The sequence below is a fragment of the Mobula hypostoma genome, chromosome 4, assembly GCF_963921235.1.
Source record: "Mobula hypostoma chromosome 4, sMobHyp1.1, whole genome shotgun sequence".
Taxonomy (NCBI): domain Eukaryota; kingdom Metazoa; phylum Chordata; class Chondrichthyes; order Myliobatiformes; family Myliobatidae; genus Mobula; species Mobula hypostoma.
Window position 1 is genome coordinate 177,513,079 of NC_086100.1, and position 20,961 is coordinate 177,534,039.

General features: G+C 43.9%; 1 protein-coding gene across 1 annotated transcript; it reads right to left on the minus strand.

Moving 5' to 3' along the window:
• Nucleotides 1-384: 384 nt before the first annotated feature.
• Nucleotides 385-20,566, minus strand: LOC134345815 (uncharacterized). Its single transcript, XM_063047077.1, has 6 exons — nt 20,295-20,566; nt 18,618-18,712; nt 17,975-18,319; nt 16,936-17,049; nt 8,022-8,120; nt 385-7,059 (listed from the first exon to the last, which is right to left on the minus strand). The coding sequence occupies exons 2-6, from the start codon at nt 18,661-18,663 to the stop codon at nt 7,019-7,021; spliced, it is 645 nt and encodes a 214-aa protein (XP_062903147.1). The 5' UTR covers nt 18,664-18,712; nt 20,295-20,566; the 3' UTR covers nt 385-7,018.
• Nucleotides 20,567-20,961: the final 395 nt, after the last annotated feature.

The following is a 20,961-nucleotide window of genomic DNA, read 5'->3' on the forward strand; positions in this document are numbered from 1 at the left end:
AATAACAAACTATTGCAATAATAATCTCTACATGTGCAGGAAAACATCATACAGGCTCATTTCTATTATAATTTCGCTCCATGTTCACCCTTCATGCCTTTAAAATGCAGAATCCAGTTTGCATTTTGCGTTCGCAAACAACAGGAATTCTGCAGATGCTGGAAAATCAAGCAACACACATCAAAGTTGCTGGTGAATGCAGCAGGCCAGGCAGCATCTGTAGGAAGAGGTACAGTCGACATTTCAGGCCGAGACCCTTAGCTCTTAGCTCTTCCTTCAGTTAGTCCTGACGAAGGGTCTCGGCCTGAAACCTCAACTGTACCTCTTCCTAGAGATGCTGCTTGGCCTGCTGCATTCACCAGCAACTTTGATGTGTGTTGCTTGGATTTCCAGCATCTGCACATTTTCTCTTGCTTGGGAACGTGATGTACCTGATTTCAAGAGTATCTGTTCCTCCGTCCCCCAGAAAGGTACACATGGTATTGGTGGGTCTCAATATTCATAAGATTTCCTCTGGTATTGGATCACTGGCGTACAGAAGTAGATAACAAACCTTATATTGGGCATACTGTGTTGGTGCCGGGCTATGACCCCTGCAAGCTGCCCCCAGCAAACCCTCAGGTGTTATCACAAATGTATACGTTTCAATGTATACGTGATAAATAAACTTGAATCTTGAATCATATAACTGGTGGGTGAAAGAACACGGTCTTTTTTCTCCGCAGTAGCTGCTGGCTGCTGTGAGTAATCTGATGGTTCAATCTGTATGAAGTGTGGTCTTTTAAATTTATGTCAAAGGGTCTGAAAACAAAGCTATGATAAAAGATGAACTTTTACAACAATAATAAAAAAAACAGGTCAAAGTAGCATCAAAACTGAAGAAAATGTTTGCTTTCTGCATTCATTGGAGCAATGTTAATGGTACTTAATAAAATTTGTGCTAATAGGGTCAGAATGACCTTAATAATAGAAAACTCCACCACAAGTCCACCAACCGGTTGTTTTTGCTGGCCATTCCTCCTTCCTCCCTTCTTCATTTCTGACATTTATTGAGATACAGGGCAGAATAGGCCTTTCCAGCTCTTCGAGCCGAGCTGCCCAGCTACCTCCAATTTCACGGGCAGCGACTGGCGGGAATTGAACCTGTAAAGCGTTGCGCTGACCACTACACTACCGTGCTGCCTGAATATCATGACATTAGTGACACATTGCACAGACAAAGGAGCCTAAACAAAATGCTGGAGGAGCTCAGCGAGTCAGGCAGGGGAACAGACAGTCAATGTTTCAGGCCAAGAATAAGAAGGTGGGGGAAGGTGAAGAAGTACAAGCTGGCAGGTGACACGTGAAGCCAGTTGAGGGGGAAGGCTGGCGACGGGGGTGGGGGGGAGTGCTGGGGGAGTAAGAAACTGGGAGGTATTAGGTGAAAAAGATGGAGGGCTGAAGAAGAAGGGATTTGACAGAAGAGGACAATGAATCCCATGGAAGAAGCGGGGTGGCCATGAGCAGGTGAGAAGAGGAGCCTAGTGAGGAATGGAATAGAGAGAAGGGGAGGGAGACAAATTGCTGGAAGTTAGAGAAATCGTTGTTCATGCCACAAGGTTGCAATATGAAGTGTTCCTCCAACTGGAGTGTGGCCTCATCATGGGAGGTTAACTGTCTTTAATGGCTACACTATTTCACACTATCAGAGAAATTCCCTTTGACCATAAAGGGTTTTTGGCCTAAAACATTAACTATTCCTCTTTCCAGAGAAGCTGTCTAACCTGCTGAGTTGTTCTATTTTTTTTCAGATAGAAAGCATCCTTTACAGAATTTCCTTTAGCATGGATCCAGGACTAACAGGTCTGTACCTAGAACATTACAGCGGAATGCAGGCCCTTCAGCCAACAATGTTGTGCAAGCCTCCAAAATCAATCTAATGCTTCCCTCCCACAAAGCTCTCAATATTTTCTTTCATCCTTGTGCCCATCTAATGTCTGCTAAATGTTCCTCTTGTATCTGTCTCCAGCAGTGTGTTCAATGCATTTGCCATCACGTGTGTAAAAATCATACCTCTGACACCCCTCCCCCACAACCATACTTTGCACAATTACCTTAAAGTTATTCCCTCTCCTATTAGCCATTTTTGCCCTAGGAAAGAGGCACTGTCTGTCCACTTTATCAATTCTTATCCCCTAATTTTCTTTACTCTCCTATACATACAAATGTATTTCCCACTTTTCTCTCCCTCCCTTGTTAAATAGTGGTGTTGCACTTGTTACCTGTCAACCAATGGAAATTTTGAAATCTATGAAATTTTGGAAGACAATAGTTATTATTTTTCAAAATTTCAGCTCCTTCAAATACTTGGGATTCAGGGATTTCTCACCTTTCAGTCCCGTTAATTTTTCAACAACACACATAAAATGCTGGAGGAGCTCAGCAGGTCAGGCAGCATCTGTAGAGGAAAATAACCAGTTGCTATTTTGGGCTCACCATGAGTGCTGCCTGTTGATTCCCTGCAGAATTTTGCTGTGTTGCTCAAGATCTCCAGCAGCTGCAAGGTGTTGGGTGTCTCCGTTAACTCGTATTTCAATTCAGTTTTACTGATGCTCATCCAATTTTGGTGTATGCTATAGCTAGCTTCCTTTACCTTCTCAACCTCTACACCTGTTCCTATCCATGATTTCTGGGAGGTTTTAACTTGTTTTACCCCAAAGACACGTAACATGTAGGCTTGATTTCCATTCCATAAAAATTAATTTTTTTTTTGCTACCCACTGAATTAATTCCTTTCTGAACACAAACTAATAGAAGCAAAGCTTACACAGCTGTCCTCAAAAAGTAATTCTTTGTGATACCATTGTTATCTGGTATTGTATCTCAGTCGCCACTTTGTTAGGTACACCTGCACATTAATGCAAATATCTAACCATCGAGTTGTGGCAGCAACTCAATGCTTAAGCATGCAGATAATGTCAAGACGTTCAGACTAAGCGTCAGAATGGGCATGAAATGTGATTTAAGTGACTTTGACTGTGGAGTGATTGTTGGTGCCAGACAGGGTGGTGTGAGTATCTCAGGAACTGCTGATCTCCTGGGGATTTCATGCATAACAGTCTCTAGAGTTTATGAAAAACAAAAAAAAACATCCAGTGAATGGCAGTTTTGTGGGTGAAAGTGCCTTGTGAATGAAAGACATCAGTGCCGAATGGCCAGAGTGATTCAAGCTGACAGGAGGGTGACAGGAACTCAAATGACCAGATGTGACATTGATGGCGTGCAGAAGAGCACCTCTGAATGGACAACATATCAAACCTTGAAGTGTTTGGGCTACAGCAGCAGAGGACCACACCGGGTTCCATTCCTGTACCTAATAAAGTGACTACTGAGTGTCTATATCCAGCTTGCATCTAACCATGGGTCTGTAGAACTGAAATATGACATCCAAACCTCTGTTTCCCAGTCTCTCAAACTAAAGCCCTCTGGTGTAAGGGTAGTTTGGCATACATTGACAATGAATGTAATTAAGTGTTCTGGTACGGAGGAAGTGGGCAGGGTTGGTGTAACGCATCAGTGTGCTGATTTCACCACTCCCCATCGCTGCAGTATTGTGGAACCAAGGACCAAGGGGTAAAAATTTGTCAGGAGCTGGAAGGGGGCGGGTGGGAAACCCTTTCACACAGAGGCCAGTGCATACGTGGAGTGGGCTGCCAGGAGAATTGGAGGAAGCATGTACAATAGTCACTTGGACAGGTACACGGAGATGAAAGGTTTGGGGGATACGCATCAAGAACAGGCAATTAGGACCAGTTTAGTTTAATGGGTGACAGTGGATCTAGCTTGGCAGGGATGAGTTGCACCGAAGAGCCTGTTTCCAGGCTGTATGACTCTATAATTTGTTATTGTACAATACTGCCAACACTGGGAAAAGGAAAACATAAGACAATAAAAGGAAATAGGAGCAGGTGTAGGCCATTCAGCCCCTCAAGTCTGTCCTGGCATTCAATATGATCTGTCCAATGTTCCACCTCCTTATCTGTTCCAGTTCCCCCAAAGCTCTCAATTCCCTGATCCTTTAAATAAAAGATTATCTATTACTTTTTTCAAGTAACATTGTCCCCCTCCCAATGAATCTGGCTCCATAATCTTCTGCGGTAGGGAATTCCAGAGATTCAAACCCCTCTGCCCAAAGGTGAGAAAGAGAGAACAACAGAGAAAAGACTGGGAAACAGAAGGAGGCCAAAAAAGCCGACAATTATAAAGAAGGGCAGGAAGTTTGGTTGTTCCTCACATCTCATGAATTATTGTTAATGTGCAACCACCATCAATGTGAGGAAAAAACCTCTCAGGAACTTCCATCAACACTAAAGAAACTGAAAGTCCAGTAATTTCAGATCATTGACCTGAAACATTGACTTCATTTCTGGCATTTTCTGTTTTTAATTCAGATCTCGTCTTTGCTCTTTCTTTGTTTTTAAATTTCAGAATTTATTTTGGCTGGAGCTGGGCAATTGTGGGGCGCATGGCAGCACAGCAGTTGGCTTAATCTAGAGGTACAGTGCAGGCCCACTGGGTTGGAAGGAGCAGTTACTGTGCTGTACCTCTAAGTTAAAATTCTCTTCGGCTGAGTTTAGCTTCCAGTCCAATTAAAAATGGTCAATTTTCTCATAGATGGGCTGTGTCTGTCTATTCCCTGATGTAGGCATTTAGATCTTGGGACACCAGTTGTCTCAGCTAGTGTTGCTGGTAAATTTATTTTTATCTCAATCAACGTAATTAAAAAGACAAAAATTCTTTATTTTTCAGGGGAACTGCATTTTTAACAAAGCATTAGTTATCCACTTCAGAAGTGCGCTGTGGACTGTAATAGAGCTCTAACAGCAAACCCTTACAGACTTAGGACAAGTTGTGATATGACCATATCCCCCAGGTGGAAATGTTAAATACCAGAGAGAAAAGCTCTACGGGAGCAAGCAGGTAAGTTTAAAGAAGGTATAGGAGGTGAGATTTTACAGAGAACTTGGTCAATACCTTGAACACACAACCAACAGAAAGGAAGAAGCAGATGGAATGAGGTTTTGGGGTACTTGGAGGCACATGATAAAATAGGCCAAAGTCAGCAAGGTTTCCTGAAGGGGAAATCTTGCCTGACAAATCTGATGGAATTCTTTGAGGAAATAACAGGCAGGATAGACAAAGGAGAGTCAGTAGGTGTTTTATACTTGGATTTTCAGAGGGCATTTGAGGCTGCTGAACTTGATAAGAGTCTACGGTATTACAGGAAAGATATCAATATGGATGGAAGATTGTCTGACTGGCAGGAGACAAGAAGTGGGAATAAAGAGGGCCTTTTCTAGTTGGCTGCCGATGACCTAGTGGTGCTCTGCACGTGTCAGTGTTGGGATCACTTCTTTTCACATTATATGTCAATGATTTGGATGACAGAATTGATGGCTTTGTGGCCAAGTTTGCAGATGATTCAAAGATTGTTGGAGGGGCAAGTAGTGTTGAGGAAGAAGGGAGTCTATAGAAGAGTTTAGACAGATTGGGGGCAAAGAAGTGGCAGATAGAATATAGTGTATGGAAGTGTATTTTCATGCAATTTAGAGGAAGGAATAAAGGTGTAGACCTTTTCTAAATGGGGAGAATTCAAAAATTGGAGGTGCAAAAGGACTTCAGAGACCTCATGCAGGATTCCCAAAAGGTTAACTTGCAGGTTGAATTAGTGGTAAAGAGGGCAAATGTAATGTTAGTATTCACTTTGAGAGGACTAGAACATAAAATCAAGGATGTAATGCTGAGTCTTTATAAGGCATTGGTCAGACTGCACAGAGTACAGTATTGTGAACAGTTTTGGACCCCTTATCGCAGAAAAGATGTGCTGGCATTGAAGAGAGGGTCCCAGAGGAAGTTCACAAGAATAATCCCAGGAATGAAAGGGTTAACATATGCAGAGCTCTGGGCCTGTACTCACTGGAGTTTAGAAGAATACCTGTAAGTGTGGTGGTGGTTGGGGGGGCTGGGGATCTCATTGAAATCTATCACATATTGAAAGGCTTAGACAGCGTGGATGTGGAGAGGATGTTTCCTATAGCGGGAGAGTCTGGGACCAGAGAGCACAGCCTAAGAATAGACGGACATCCACTTAGAACAGCAACGAGGAGGAATTTCTTTCGGCAGAGGGTGGCGAACCTGTGAAAAATTGCCACAGACAGCTGCGGATGGTAAGCCTTTGGGTATATTTAAAGCGGAAGCTGATAGGTTCTTGATCAGTCAGGGTGTCAAAGGTGACGGGGAGTTGGGAAGAGAATGGGTCTGAGGGGAGTAATAACTCAGCCATGATGGAATGGCGGAGCAGACCCGATGTGCTGAATGGCCTGGTTCTGCTCCTTATGCCTTATGGTCTCATGGAATAGCAACGTTAAAGAGCCATTAGACGGGGACACGAAGAAGGAATGGAGGGATATAGTCTACGTGCGGGCAGATGGGATTAAATTAAATTGCACCATAGTTTGCACAGACATGGCGGTTCGAAGAGCCTGTCCTGTGCTGTGCCGTTCTGCGCGCTCTCTCCGTTTGTTAAGGCAAACTTTGTCTCGACCTCGGGACCTAGCATTGTGTCCTTCGGCGTGGGATATTAAGTAGCAGGGTGTTAGATCCCTCCGTGTACACACCAATCAAATGCACATCACTTTTGTAGTGGAATATTCTATTTTAAAACAATTTTCTATTAGTTTTAATGTACAGTTGCATTTTCCCGGACTCGCCGTCATTTCTAAACTACGTAGGTCGGGATTTAAAACAGCGCGGCAGCTTCCTTTTAACTTCCTAAAGTATCCGTAGATTCCTTAAGTTTAATCGATCAGAGTGTAATGCAGAATGTGAGAGACAATACATCAAGAGACCCTGCCCGGGGAGTGGGCAGGCTTCTGGTAAAATTGCAGTAAAAGTGATACAACGCAGAGTCCATGGGCAGATGCACCATCCCTCCCTCCCGCCCGGCCATTCACTGAGAGTCCCGCGGCATTTTCCTTCCTTATCCCTTGCGAAACTGGTGGGGACATCGCCTTCGGTAATCTACGGAGGAAAGAGAAACGGAGATCCCTTGAGTAAACTGGCCACCTTATAACTATATCTGTACACCTGCTCCTTCATGCAAATATCTAGCCGGCCAATCATGTGGCAGAAACTCAATGCACAAGCGCACGGTCAAGAGGTTCAGTTGTTCAGTCCAAACCTCAGAATGAGGAAGAAATGAGATCTAAGTGACTTTGACCGTGGAATCATTCTTGGTGGCAGACAGCGTTGTTTGGGTATCTCAGAAAATGCTGATCTCCTGAGATTTTCATGCAGAACAATCCAGAGTTTACAGAGAATTGTGCGAAGAACAAACAAAAGAAACATCCAGTAAGCGACAGTTCTCTGTAAATAGAGAGGTCAGAGGAAAATGGCTAGACCAGTTCAAACTGACAGGAAGGCGATAGTAACTCAAATGACCATATGTTACAACAGTAGCGTACAGAAGAACACCTCTGAACGCACAATACGTCGCACCTTGAAGTGGATGGGTTACAGCGGCAGAAGACCACGAACATTCACCCATTGCTACTGTTCCCTCTAAGCTGCGCGAGAACGTGGCCGCGCAGTAACGGAAACGTTTCCGCGCACATAGCCTTTGTTGCCGCGCAGCTGAAACTAGACTTAACTTGGGAAAAGTTTACAATTTGTGAAAAATGTTCTTTGTTGTACTGTATTTCACTATTCCCTTCCGTAAATAAGTAAATAAAATCAAAAGTATGTAATTTTTTCAATTTTCATTCTAGATATTTATAGTATGCATATTACATTTAAAGTGCCGCACTATTTTCAGGCAGTGTAAAAACTTCCTGCTCAAAACAATGGTTGGTCCGAGCAGCTATAAAAAAATTAGAGAGAATGTTGCTCATTGGCCACTTTATTAGGTGCAGGAGGTGTCTAATAAAGTGGCCACTGAGTGTATAACAACGTCCTTAACGTCAAAGGCTAATATCAAGACTTACACTTATTCTTATGATGGATGAAGACAAAAAGGATGGAAATGATGAGCAGAATGTTGAAGGCAGCCAGTGATGCCCAGATAGGCCAGTCGCAGACATACTCTGGAGAAACAGGAAGAGTTATGTTAACAGTGCCCAGTACAGTGAGATGCCCAGCAAATGACCTTCGTCTGGTCAGGGAGAGTGAGGAGTTGATGGAGAGGAGTTACAGGCAGGTGGTCACACCGGGGCCACGGGAGGCAGACAAGTGGGTCACGGTTAGGAGGGGAAAGGGGAAGAGTCAGGTAATAGAGAGTACCCCAGTGGCTGTGCCCCTTAACAATAGATACTCCTGTTTGAGTACTGTTGGGGGGGGACAGCTTACCTGGGGGAAGTGACAGTGGCCGTGCCTCCGGCACAGAGTCTGGCCCTGTAGCTCAGAAGGGTAGGGCAAGGAAGAGGAGGGTAGTTGTGATAGGGGACTCGATAGTAAGGGGGTCAGATAGGCGATTCTGTGGACGCAGTCCAGAGACCCGGATGGTAGTTTGCCTCCCTGGTGCCAGGGTCCGGGATATTTCTGATCGTGTTCAAGATATCCTGAAGTGGGAGGGTGAGGAGCCAGAGGTCGTGGTACATATAGGTACCAATGACATAGGTAGGAAAAGGGATGAGGTCCTGAAAGGAGAATTTAGGGAGCTAGGAAGGGAGTTGAGAAAAAGGACCGCAAAGGTAGTAATCTCGGGATTACTGCCTGTGCCACGTGACAGTGAGAGTAGGAATGCGATGAGGTGGAGGATAAATGCGTGGCTGAGGGATTGGAGCAGGGGGCAGGGATTCAAGTTTTTGGATCATTGGGACCTCTTTTGGCGCAGGCGTGACCTGTACAAAAAGGACGGGTTACACTTGAATCCTAGGGGGACCAATATCCTGGCAGGGAGATTAGCGAGGGCTACTGAGGTGACTTTAAACTAGAATGTTTGGGAGGTGGGAATCAAATTAAAGAGGCTAGGTGTGAGGAGGTTAGTTCACAACAGGGGGATGGGAACTAGTGCAGAGAGACAGAGGGGTGTAAAGTGAGGGTAGAAGCAAAAAGTACTCAGGAGAAAAGTAAAAGTGGCAGGCTGACAAATCCAGGGCAAGCATTAAAAAGGGCCACTTTTCAACATAATTGTATAAGGGCTGACAGAGTTATAAAAGAGCGCCTGAAGGCTTTGTGTGTCAATGCAAGGAGCATTCGTAACAAGGTGGATGAATTGAAAGTGCAGATTGTTATTAATGATTATGATATAGTTGGGATCACAGAGACATGGCTCCAGGGTGACCAAGGATGGGAGCTCAACGTTCAGGGATATTCAATATTCAGGAGGGATAGACATGAAAGAAAAGGAGGTGGGGTGGCGTTGCTGGTTAAAGAGGAGATTAACGCAATAGAAAGGAAGGACATAAGCCGGGAAGATGTGGAATCGATATGGGTAGAGCTGCGTAACACTAAGGGGCAGAAAACGCTGGTGGGAGTTGTGTACAGGCCACCTAACAGTAGTAGTGAGGTTGGAGATGGTATTAAACAGGAAATTAGAAATGTGTGCAATAAAGGAACAGCAGTTATAATGGGTGACTTCAATCTACATGTAGATTGGTGAACCAAATTGGTAAAGGTGCTGAGGAAGAGGATTTCTTGGAATGTACAAGGGATGGTTTTTTGAACCAACATGTTGAGGAACCAACTAGAGAGCAGGCTATTCTGGACTGGGTCTTGAGCAATGAGGAAGGGTTAATTAGCAATCTTGTCGTGAGAGGCCCCTTTGGGTAAGAGTGACCATAATATGGTGGAATTCTTCATTAAGATGGAGAGTGACATAGTTAATTCAGAAACAAAGGTTCTGAACTTAAAGAGGGGTAACTTTGAAGGTATGAGACGCGAATTAGCTAAGAGAGACTGGCAAATGACACTTAAAGGATTGACGGTGGATATGCAATGGCAAGCATTTAAAGATTGCATGGATGAACTACAACAATCGTTCATCCCAGTTTGGCAAAAGAATAAATCAAGGAAGGTAGTGCACCCGTGGCTGACAAGAGAAATTAGGGATAGTATCAATTCCAAAGAAGAAGCATACAAATTAGCCAGAAAAAGTGGCTCACCTGAGGACTGGGAGAAATTCAGAGTTCAGCAGAGGAGGACAAAGGGCTTAATTAGGAAGGGGATAAAGGATTATGAGAGAAAACTGGCAGGGAACATAAAAACTGACTGTAAAAGCTTTTGTAGATATGTAAAAAGGAAAAGACTAGTAAAGACAAATGTAGGTCCCCTACAGACAGAAACAGGTGAATTGATTATGGGGAGCAAGGACATGGCAGACCAATTGAATAATTACTTTGGTTCTCTCTTCACTAAGGAGGACATAAATAATCTTCCAGAAATAGTAGGGGACTGAGGGTCCAGTGAGATGGAGGAACTGAGCGAAATACATGTTAGTAGGGAAGTGGTGTTAGGTAAATTGAAGGGATTAAAGGCAGATAAATCCCCAGGGCCAGATGGTCTGCATCCCAGAGTGCTTAAAGAAGTAGCCCAAGAAATAGTGGATGCATTAGTGATAATTTTTCAAAACTCGTTAGATTCTGGACTAGTTTCTGAGGATTGGAGGGTGGCTAATGTAACCCCACTTTTTAAAAAAGGAGGGAGAGAGAAACTGGGGAATTATAGACCGGTTAGCCTAACATCGGTGGTGGGGAAACTGCTGGAGTCAGTTATCAAAGATGTGATAACAGCACATTTGGAAAGCAGTGAAATCATCGGACAAAGTCAGCATGGATTTGTGAAAGGAAAATCATGTCTGACGAATCTCATAGAATTTTTTGAGGATGTAACTAGTAGAGTGGATAGGGGAGAACCAGTGGATGTGGTATATTTGGATTTTCAAAAGGCTTTTGACAAGGTCCCACACAGGAGATTAGTGTGCAAACTTAAAGCACACGGTATTGGGGGTAAGGTATTGATGTGGATAGAGAATTGGTTAGCAGACAGGAAGCAAAGAGTGGGAATAAACGGGACCTTTTCAGAATGGCAGGCAGTGACTAGTGGGGTACCGCAAGGCTCAGTGCTGGGACCCCAGTTGTTTACAATATATATTAATGACTTGGATGAGGGAATTAAATGCAGCATCTCCAAGTTTGCGGATGACACGAAGCTGGGTGGCAGTGTTAGCTGTGAGGAGGATGCTAAGAGGATGCAGGGTGACTTGGATAGGTTGGGTGAGTGGGCAAATTCATGGCAGATGCAATTTAATGTTGATAAATGTGAAGTTATCCACTTTGGTGGCAAAAATAGGATAACAGATTATTATCTGAATGGTGGCCGATTAGGAAAAGGGGAGGTGCAACGAGACCTGGGTGTCATTATACACCAGTCATTGAAAGTGGGCATGCAGGTACAGCAGGCAGTGAAAAAGGCGAATGGTATGCTGGCATTTATAGCGAGAGGATTCGAGTACAGGAGTAGGGAGGTACTACTGCAGTTGTACAAGGCCTTGGTGAGACCACACCTGGAGTATTGTGTGCAGTTTTGGTCCCCTAATCTGAGGAAAGACATCCTTGCCATAGAGGGAGTACAAAGAAGGTTCACCAGATTGATTCCTGGGATGGCAGGACTTTCATATGAAGAAAGACTGGATGAACTGGGCTTGTACTCGTTGGAATTTAGAAGATTGAGGGGGGATCTGATTGAAACGTATAAAATCCTAAAGGGATTGGACAGGCTAGATGCAGGAAGATTGTTCCCGATGTTGGGGAAGTCCAGAACGAGGGGTCACAGTTTGAGGATAAAGGGGAAGCCTTTTAGGACAGAGATTAGTAAAAACTTCTTCACAGAGAGTGGTGAATCTGTGGAATTCTCTGCCACAGGAAACAGTTGAGGCCAGTTCATTGGCTATATTTAAGAGGGAGTTAGATATGGCCCTTGTGGCTACGGGGGTCAGGGGGTATGGAGGGAAGGCTGGGGCAGGGTTCTGAGTTGGATGATCAGCCATGATCATAATAAATGGCGGTGCAGGCTCGAAGGGCCGAATGGCCTACTCCTGCACCTATTTTCTATGTTTCTATGTTTCTATGACTGTGGATAAGCAGTTGGACCACAAGGCTGATTCTTTCCCCCAGAAGAATGCATTGGAACAATGTGATGAAATGACGCAATTTACAGCAGAGCCCTTCAAATATAAAGAACTTTCGGGTTTTTACAGAAATGGTGGTTGCCCATTTAAAGCTCCGTTAACTCTTTGACTCTGGTACGTACTACTCAAGTTATTAGTAAACCTAGTCAGGAATGCAATTTTCTTGACACTGGACCCGACAACTAAACAATAGAACCTGGTGATTACACTCAACAGATCGAGCAGTATCTATGCAAATTTTGTTCAGTTTTGGTCACCCTGCCAAAGGGAAGATGCAATTAACTTGGAATTAGTGCAGCAGAGATTTACCAGGATGTTGCCGGGAGTTGAGGGACTGAGTTATGGAGAAAGGTTGAATAGGTAGGGATTTTATTCATTGGGGTGTTGGAGAATATGGTGTATAAAACCATTAAGACCATAGAAGGCTCAATGCGCACAGTCTTTTTCCCCAGATTTGGGGAATCAAGAACTTTAGCCTACTGCAGGTTAAAGTGAGAGGGTAGAAGTTTAATAGGAACCTGAAGGGCAACCTTTTCATCCAGTGGGTGGTCAGTATATGGGACAGACTGCCATGGGGAAATGGTTGAGGTAGGTGTACAGAATACATTGACATTCCTTTTAAAACAGAGACCAGAAAGAATTTCTTTAGCCAGAGGGTGGTGAATCTGTGGAATTAATTTCCACAGAGGGCTGTGAATGGGCAAGTTGTTGAGTATAATTAAAATGGAGGTTGATAGGTTCTTGATTAGCAAGGGCATCAAATGTTACAGGGAGAAGGCAGAAAAATGGGGTTGAGAATGACAATTAACCTACCTAAAGAAATTCCACCTAATCTCCGTTCTAAAGAGATGTTTCGAAGATGCTTTGACGCCTCTGCCATGTGGTATCAAGACAATCCACACACAAACCTTTAACTTAGTTAATCAAACAAAATTTTGTCCCACTCCTTCATTCTTCTATATTTTCTCTGTCTGCCACAATTCCCTGCTTATAGTGTGTGTACACTTTTGTCTGGACACTGATGATGCAATAATATCTGGCCTTTCAACTGAGATTAACTAGGAGTCAATAAAGAAAGTACGTTTTTTATTGAAAGAGAACCTCTAGGACCTCAGTATATCTAACCATGCTTTACAATGAATTATGTTCAATCCATGTATATCAAATTCACAGCCTAAATGTGGAATAGTTCAAACTGCACTATTTAGGTGTTAGTGGATGATAAGTATTGTCCAACAAAATATTTTACAGTAAGTTATTTGTACTTTCAAGCACAGTTTAAAATAGAAATTTTAGATATACCCAGCAGCTTGTGCTAGTGAAGGTTCATTGGGCTGTGCATTCCAAATGCGTTCGTTGTACAAGTCACAGCAACCCGCAGAGAATCTGGATATATTGAACAACCATTGATTGTGTTTTGTATCTAAGTTTAGCTACTTATTTATTGATCTGCGTGTTATTGGAAAGGACAGAATTTATTGCCCACTTGCCATTGAATTAGATGGTTTGTTAGACCATTTCAGTTGGCATTTAAGAGTCAAAGGTGATGGCCTTTAGTACAGACTGGGTTAAGTCAGCATATATCTGAGGATATCTAAGTTTCATCACTTTATTTTGGTGGAAAGGCTAGTGAGTTCCTGAGATCCCAGGAGTAATGGCGTCTGGAGTTCTGCCATCTGCCGTTTAGGTCATAGTAGAATCTCCCAAGGCAGGAGGGTCAATGGAGAGGTTCCAGATAAAGGCGAATCCAACCAAGATCTCAACAGTGGAGCTGGCAGAAGATGATTACACATCATAAAGGCAGTGAACGTGCAGCAGCAGTAAAGGAACCCCACTCGTCTTGCATTCCATGCTACTTGACCCTGCCCCTGATATGTCAAGGACCGTTAGTGGCTGCCCATGCATCAGATTTCCCACGTTAAACAGAATCACACACAAGCGTCCTTCACTACGGGAATCTTTCCTAATATCCCAGTTATGTCGTTCCCAGATTGGCCATCTGATGATATACTAATAGACAACCCTATATCTTTGTGGTCATCATCACTAATAACTAGTTTTTGTTTATTTACAAATTAGTAACTTTTGTAAACTAATCACTAGTCTTGGGGCCCCAGGAATATGCCGGGAAGGGAAAGTTTCAGCGCTATTTCTGTCACCATGTTGTGTAAAGGACCCAAACAGGATACATTGCCAATAGATGCCTATTGGTTGCCACTTGCCCTTCATCCAGGGTCAATGGGCCAACAAGGAAAGATGATATTTATATGGATGATTAGGTGGGCTATCTAATTATGATATTCGCCGTTTCTCTACTAAGACGCGTTCAAAGTTCAAAGTAAGTGTATTACCAAAGCAAGTACATGTCACCATATACTATATCCTCTGCAGCCTCTCTAAAGCTTCCACAGCTTTCTTATAATGAGGTGACCAGAACTGAATACAATATTCCAAGTGTGGTCTAACCAGGGTTTTCTGCAGCTGCCACATTATCTCCTGACTGCTGAACTCAATCAAGAGCCACGAGGTAATGTTGCAGCTCTAAAAAACCCTGGTTAGAGATTTGTATTCTTGCCGGCACTTGTTGCTTCCCCTATCTTCGTTTGTTTGTATCAAATCCCCATTTGAAATGGATTATTCAATCCGGGTTCACCCTTCTTTCGATCAAGATTAGAGCACCTCATCAAAAAAATACATATTTAGATTTGTACTTTAAATTATCTTATTAAAACACTAATTTTCAAAGGTATCTTGCTCTTGACTGCAATCATTCTCACATGCGTGTTGCGTACTGCCTTGTTAGTACGTTGTAATAGGGTTTTAGGAATTCCCTTAATGATGTTTTTATCCCACACAAATTCAAACTGGCTTCAGGCGATGGGTCACTGCATTGGAAAGGTCGACCGCTCCCGTCTCTCTTTACAGACCCGCCTGATCTGTTTGTACCTCGGGTTTGATCTATAATTGTTAAGAAGGCGTATGGTGTGCTGGCATTCGTTAGTCGGGCGATTGATTTCAGGTGCGGCCATGCTGCAGCTCTCTAAAACATTTGGAATATAGTGTCTGTTCTGATGGCCTCATTATAGGAAGAAGGCACAAACCTGGTCTGGAGGTCATGTCTTACGAGATTCGGCTGAGCGAGCTCAGGGTTTTCTTTTCGGAGCGAAGGAGGATGAGAGGTGAGAGGTGAGAGGTGTACAGGATGACAAAAAGCATCGAGAGACTTTTCGCAGGGCGGACATGGCTAATACCAGGGGGCATAAATTTATAATGATTGGAGGAAAGTACAGGGGGATGTCAGAGATAAGTTTACACAGAGAACGGCGGGTGCGTGGAACGGCCAGCCAGGGGTGGTGGCAGAGGTGAATACATTAGAGACATTGAAGAAACTCCTAGATAGTCACATGGATAATAGAAAAGTGGAGGGCTATATAAGGGGAAGGATTATATTGATCTTAGAGTAGGTTAAAAGGACAGCATAACATAAGGGAAGGACCTGTACTCTGCTGTGGTGATCTTTGTTCTATTATCGCTATATCCAAATATCGTTTCGTGCAGTAACCTGCAAGGTATTTTATGATGACGACAGGGCAGGGAGGCATTTACTATTCAATAAATGCTTTTCAGCATAAAACTGGGGAGGTTCAGAAAAAAATCCGGGATGATCAGTGATGCTTAACCATTGAGCGAAGGGGGGTAACTCCATAAACCTGACGGGAGTGGGAGCTACGCGGTGGCGCGAAATAGATTTTCATTATTTTATAAATCATTAGCAAGGAGATTAGGGACAGGGGGCTTCCACTGAAAGGCTTTGGGGTAGCAGGTTACTATCGTCCCTACTGTACTTAAAAGACATGCCCGTGAAATAAATTTAACTTTCTTAAGTAGTCCAATTACAAACGAAGCCTCCAAACAAACGCGAAAAGGCGGGTTACATTGCGAAAGGGTTGCCCCTAAGGGTTCTCTGTTCGAAGTTCAAAGATCTAAAACGAAAACCAGTTTCTCCCTCCGCGGAAGCTGTCTGACCAGCGATTTTAACGTTTATTTTCAAATTGCCTTCACTTTCTGGTGAACCTCACCTTGAATAAATACACTCAGGCAATACAGATATACGAGACACCCTAGGATTCACTCACTCTAAATCAAAGTGATACACTTGAAATGTCTCCGTTTGAATTAACCTGAACACCTGGCGCCGAGTTGATGTCAAGTTGAAGTTTCTGCGCCTACATTGTTTTGCCGAGGGAGATCAGAGCCTTGCTCGCTGACAATATGATCAGGCACCAGTCAATTGGACTATACGAATTTAAATCAAACCCAACACGTGTATTTCTAGTAAGAAGATAGCCTTAGCGGAACCATCTCCCTTAAAATGCTGGAGGGATTCAGCTGGTCAGGCAGCATTTATGGGGAGAAATGACGGACCTAGACCCGAAATGTCGACTCTCTCTTACCCTGTGTTGACGCTGTCTGACCTGCTGAGTGTCTCCAGCATTTTGAGCTTGTTACTCTGGATTTTCAGCATCTGCAAACACGAGAGATTCTGAAGATGCTGGAAATCCAGAGTAACGCACATAACATGCTGGAGGAACTCAGCAGGGCAGGCAGCATCTATGGGGAGGAATAAACAGTCAACGTTTCGGGCCGAGTTCTGATAAATAGTCTCGGCGCGAAACGTCGATCGAGTTCCTCCAGCATTTGTAGAATGTCTTTGTGCTTATGAAAACATCTCCCTGGTCGTTTCAATGTCTGCAGTTAGACAACAGTCTTACCATTTTTTTCCCATTTCTTCTTGTTATGCAGCGGGTGTTTGTGCCGAATGATTTTGAGAGTTGTTGCAGTTGTAGTTGTAGGCGGTGAAGTTACAACTATCGCTTTCTCTGGAACTGAAAGAAACACCATCTTGTGAGATTTCCTCTGTAATGTCTGCCACAAAAGCCCAACAACACTAGAGCTCAACTGCTTTTGTTGGACTTAGAGAATGCTTGCAAGTGAAGATACCAACTTCTCTCATAATCCGTATCCGGTAACCAGAACAACATTAACAAACCACTATCAATTCAAACCCGGTTAGAACCCATGCAATTAGAATAAACTTTGGGTTTCCGGGTGTTTAATAGATTAATAATCACAGATTTTATTTTGCAATTACTAGGACAAATGCTTGAGAAAAAAAATGCCAAAGGTAATATTACTAAGGTATGCAGTCGGCCTCTGTAATTATGTTATAAATTGTCTAATAGCAGATTACGGACCAGAAAAGTTAGATCCAGGTTAGGAACCAGAAACGCAAACAACAGGAATTCTGCAGATGCTGGAAATTCAAGCAACACACTTCAAAGTTGCTGGTGAACGCAGCAGGCCAGGCAGCATCTGTAGGAAGAGGTGCAGTCGACGAAGGGTCTCGGCCTGAAACGTCGACTGCACCTCTTCCTACAGATGCTGCCTGGCCTGCTGCGTTCACCAGCAACTTTGATGTGTGTTGTAGGAACCAGAAACGTTGCTTCTTTTGGCGGTACAGATGTATACGGTTGAATGACCATAAACTTGAAGTTGAACTTGAAGATTAGTCAGTTCTTTACACAAAAGATGCCTGGTCCACTGAGGGCTGAGGGTCGTTAAAGGTTATTTCGCTTACACTGGATAACCTTGTGTGTGTGTGTGTGTGTATCTGTGGAGTGTGTGTGTGTGTGTGTGAGAGTGTGTGTGTGTGTATCTGTGGAGTGTGTGTGTGTGTGTGTGTGTGTGTGTGAGAGTGTGTGTGTGTGTGTGTTGACGTCGTTAATGGCATGCAGATGAAGGTCTCCTTACCTACAGTCACCACACTTCCAGCTCCGAGGTGCACTTTATCCTGCTGCTTCATCATACAGTGATAGGTGCCGTTGTCCGTAGGTTGCGCCTTTTTAATTACTAAGCTGAATTTTGAACGAAAGTTGGTTTTGACGGACGTGAAACGTTCATCTATCCCATATCCCCGCTGTATTTTATCCATGACATTCATTGAGATCACAAAATGTGATACAGAGTTCTCGTCTATCCTGTACCAAGCCAACCGACCGAGAGGCTCATTCGCAGCGCAGGTCAATTCCAGCTTTCCTCCTTTGACCACAAGTATTTCAGCGGGATACTGGTCCAGGATCGGCTCGAACTGCGCCCCTGGTCAGAAAGCGAACACGTTCGATTTAATTCCAGAATTGCAGATTATTCACAAGTCTTCCCGCCCTTATTCTTGATTCTTTCTCTATAGATCAGCAAATACCGATTCAGCATTAACTCTTGGGAGGCTGGCGACAGAGGCAAGCGCTGTCGTTAATCAGTAACTCTTTAGAAGCGCCTGCACAGGACGATGGACCGAATGGCCTGACTACACGATTATACATGACTTGGATCCCCAGCACCCCGTGGCACAAACGGAACTGGTCAATGAAAATGTAAAAAGAGGGTTTCTACTTACGACGCATCCAACAGATCAGAATGCAGATACATCGGAGGAATACCATTTTGTCCAGCCGACAGGATGTTTCTGACTGAAAATCAGAGGGGGTTTTGCTATGAAGGGAAAACACAGACACATCTGAGAAACCACGCAGATCTTTAACCCTCGGCACCATTCAGCCGCCAGTCCTGGCCCACGTGATCAGCACACCTAATTTTTATGCAAATATGTCTGAAAAACTCCTGTTTAGAGAACTATGCGCTCCAAAATCAGCATTCCGTCAGCCTTTGAAACTGATGAATGCATTAGTCTGCCTCGGTTTACTGCTGATGATAATATTTTAAAAATTTCTTGAAGGACTGTATTTTAAAAAAATTGTCAAATGTTGTTTTCGACTCATCAATAACACCCCCAACACCCAGAAAGAAGGTTGAGGGCAGTCGGCGAACCGGAACACCACCATCTGCAGGCTGCTCTCCAAATCGCACGCCGTCCAGACTTGGAAATATACCGTCCGCCCTTCATGCCCGCTGGGTCTTAATCCTGGAACTCCCCAATGGCACAGGCTACCGCGTTAGTCCAAGGCGGGTCTCACCGCCATCCTCTCAAGGGAAACTAGACTGAACAAGTAATAGTATGCGCTGGCCAGCGATGCCAATATCACTAAATAATTATACTTCTTGTTTAGATGAACCATTCCGTTTGCTACCGTAGGTACTCAATAGGTGTCAAAATCAAGTCAGGGAAGGTGTGGGAACAATGAGGAACTGAAGGACTGTTTGAAATAGACACCAGCGACTCGAGAAGCTGCAGTCTAGAGCAACAATCCTGGGACTCAGCGGATCAGATGCTACCTGTGGAGAGTGATGGGCAGACCCTGCATTTGGACCGTGGACGAGCAAACAAGATGTTGGAGGAACGTTGCACTTTCGATGGTTTCTTCCTCAGTCCCGGCGCCTGCTGCCACTTGCGCGCCCATTTCGCTTCTCCACTGCCAAAGTATGCCCACTTTGAAGAAGCTTTCCTCCTCTTCAGTGCAGGTGAAGGGTCTCAACACGAAATGTTAACTATCCATTTCTGTCTACGAACTGTTGACTGTCCATTTTCCTCCACAGATGCTGCCCGACCTGTTGAATTCCTCCAGCAAGTTGTTGAAAGAGATGCAAGTGTTTTCATGATCCGTCCTTTCAAACCCAGGTCTGTTTCGGGCGCGATAAAATGCCCTGCAAACTAATCCCGGCAGGTCAATCATCACAATATAAGACCATAAGACATAGGAGCAGAATTAGGCCATTTGGCTCATCGAGTCTGCTCCACCATTCAATCATGACTGACCCGTTTCCCCCCTCCTCAACCCCATTTCCCGGCCTTCTCCCCGTTACCTTTATAAGACCATAAGACATCGGAGCAGAACCGGTTAGGATGGTTGGTTGCAGGTTCTGACACAGAAGCAAAATATTAAGGATATTAAAAACATGAACTATAAATATCTCCGGAACGGTAGAGGCAGATACATTAGGGACTTTTAAGAGAAATTTATATAGATACATAATGTGAGGGAACTGGAAGGATACGAGCAGGTTCGGTTAGTTGGCCATTTGATCAGTAATTTGATTGGTTTAGCACAACAATGTGGGCAGAAACTAATTAAATTAGTGATCAAGTTACTGTACTGTGTTCTTCGTTCAGTGTTACCCCGCTTTCCGTGTGTTTCCAGCATCTCCGGTCTCCTGCTTGTTACAATCTCAGGAACTTTGGGCCTTGATTGGATGGTGTCCGCACGGTCGGGCCGTGACGTTTCATCAGGACTTTAGGGAAAAGAGTAAACAATCGACGTTTTGGGCCGAGACCCTTCATCAGGCCTCAATGGAAAAGAGTAAACAGTCTTTGACTGGCCTCGGCCAGAAACGTCGACTACTTACCCTTTTCCAGAGATGCTGCCTGGCCTGCTGAGTTCCTTCAGCGTTTTGTGTGTGTTTCAAAGGATCATACGGTTTATTTTTAGGTTCTGCCGCAGAGGCGCCCGATAAGCTTGACTAATCACATTCCCGGGGGTTGTTTCACATATCCTAAATATAATCGATTATTCAAAGGCGGGCAAAGGACGTTCCTGTCAAAACAAGGACATATAAAAAATTACAAGTGGACACTTGTGCTAATCCATTTTCGGAGCGTATTCCTGGTTAGGTGGCTGCATGCAGCGTCCGAAAGATCATTCTGACATAACAGTTAATTGTGAATTGCGGCTGGGTAGATATTTTGGAGATCCATCTATGGGGTAAGACAAGGAGTCTTTTAGTGAAATTATTTGTGCAGAATAGGATCCATGACAGACGCCGTGTAGAATTATACACAAATCTAC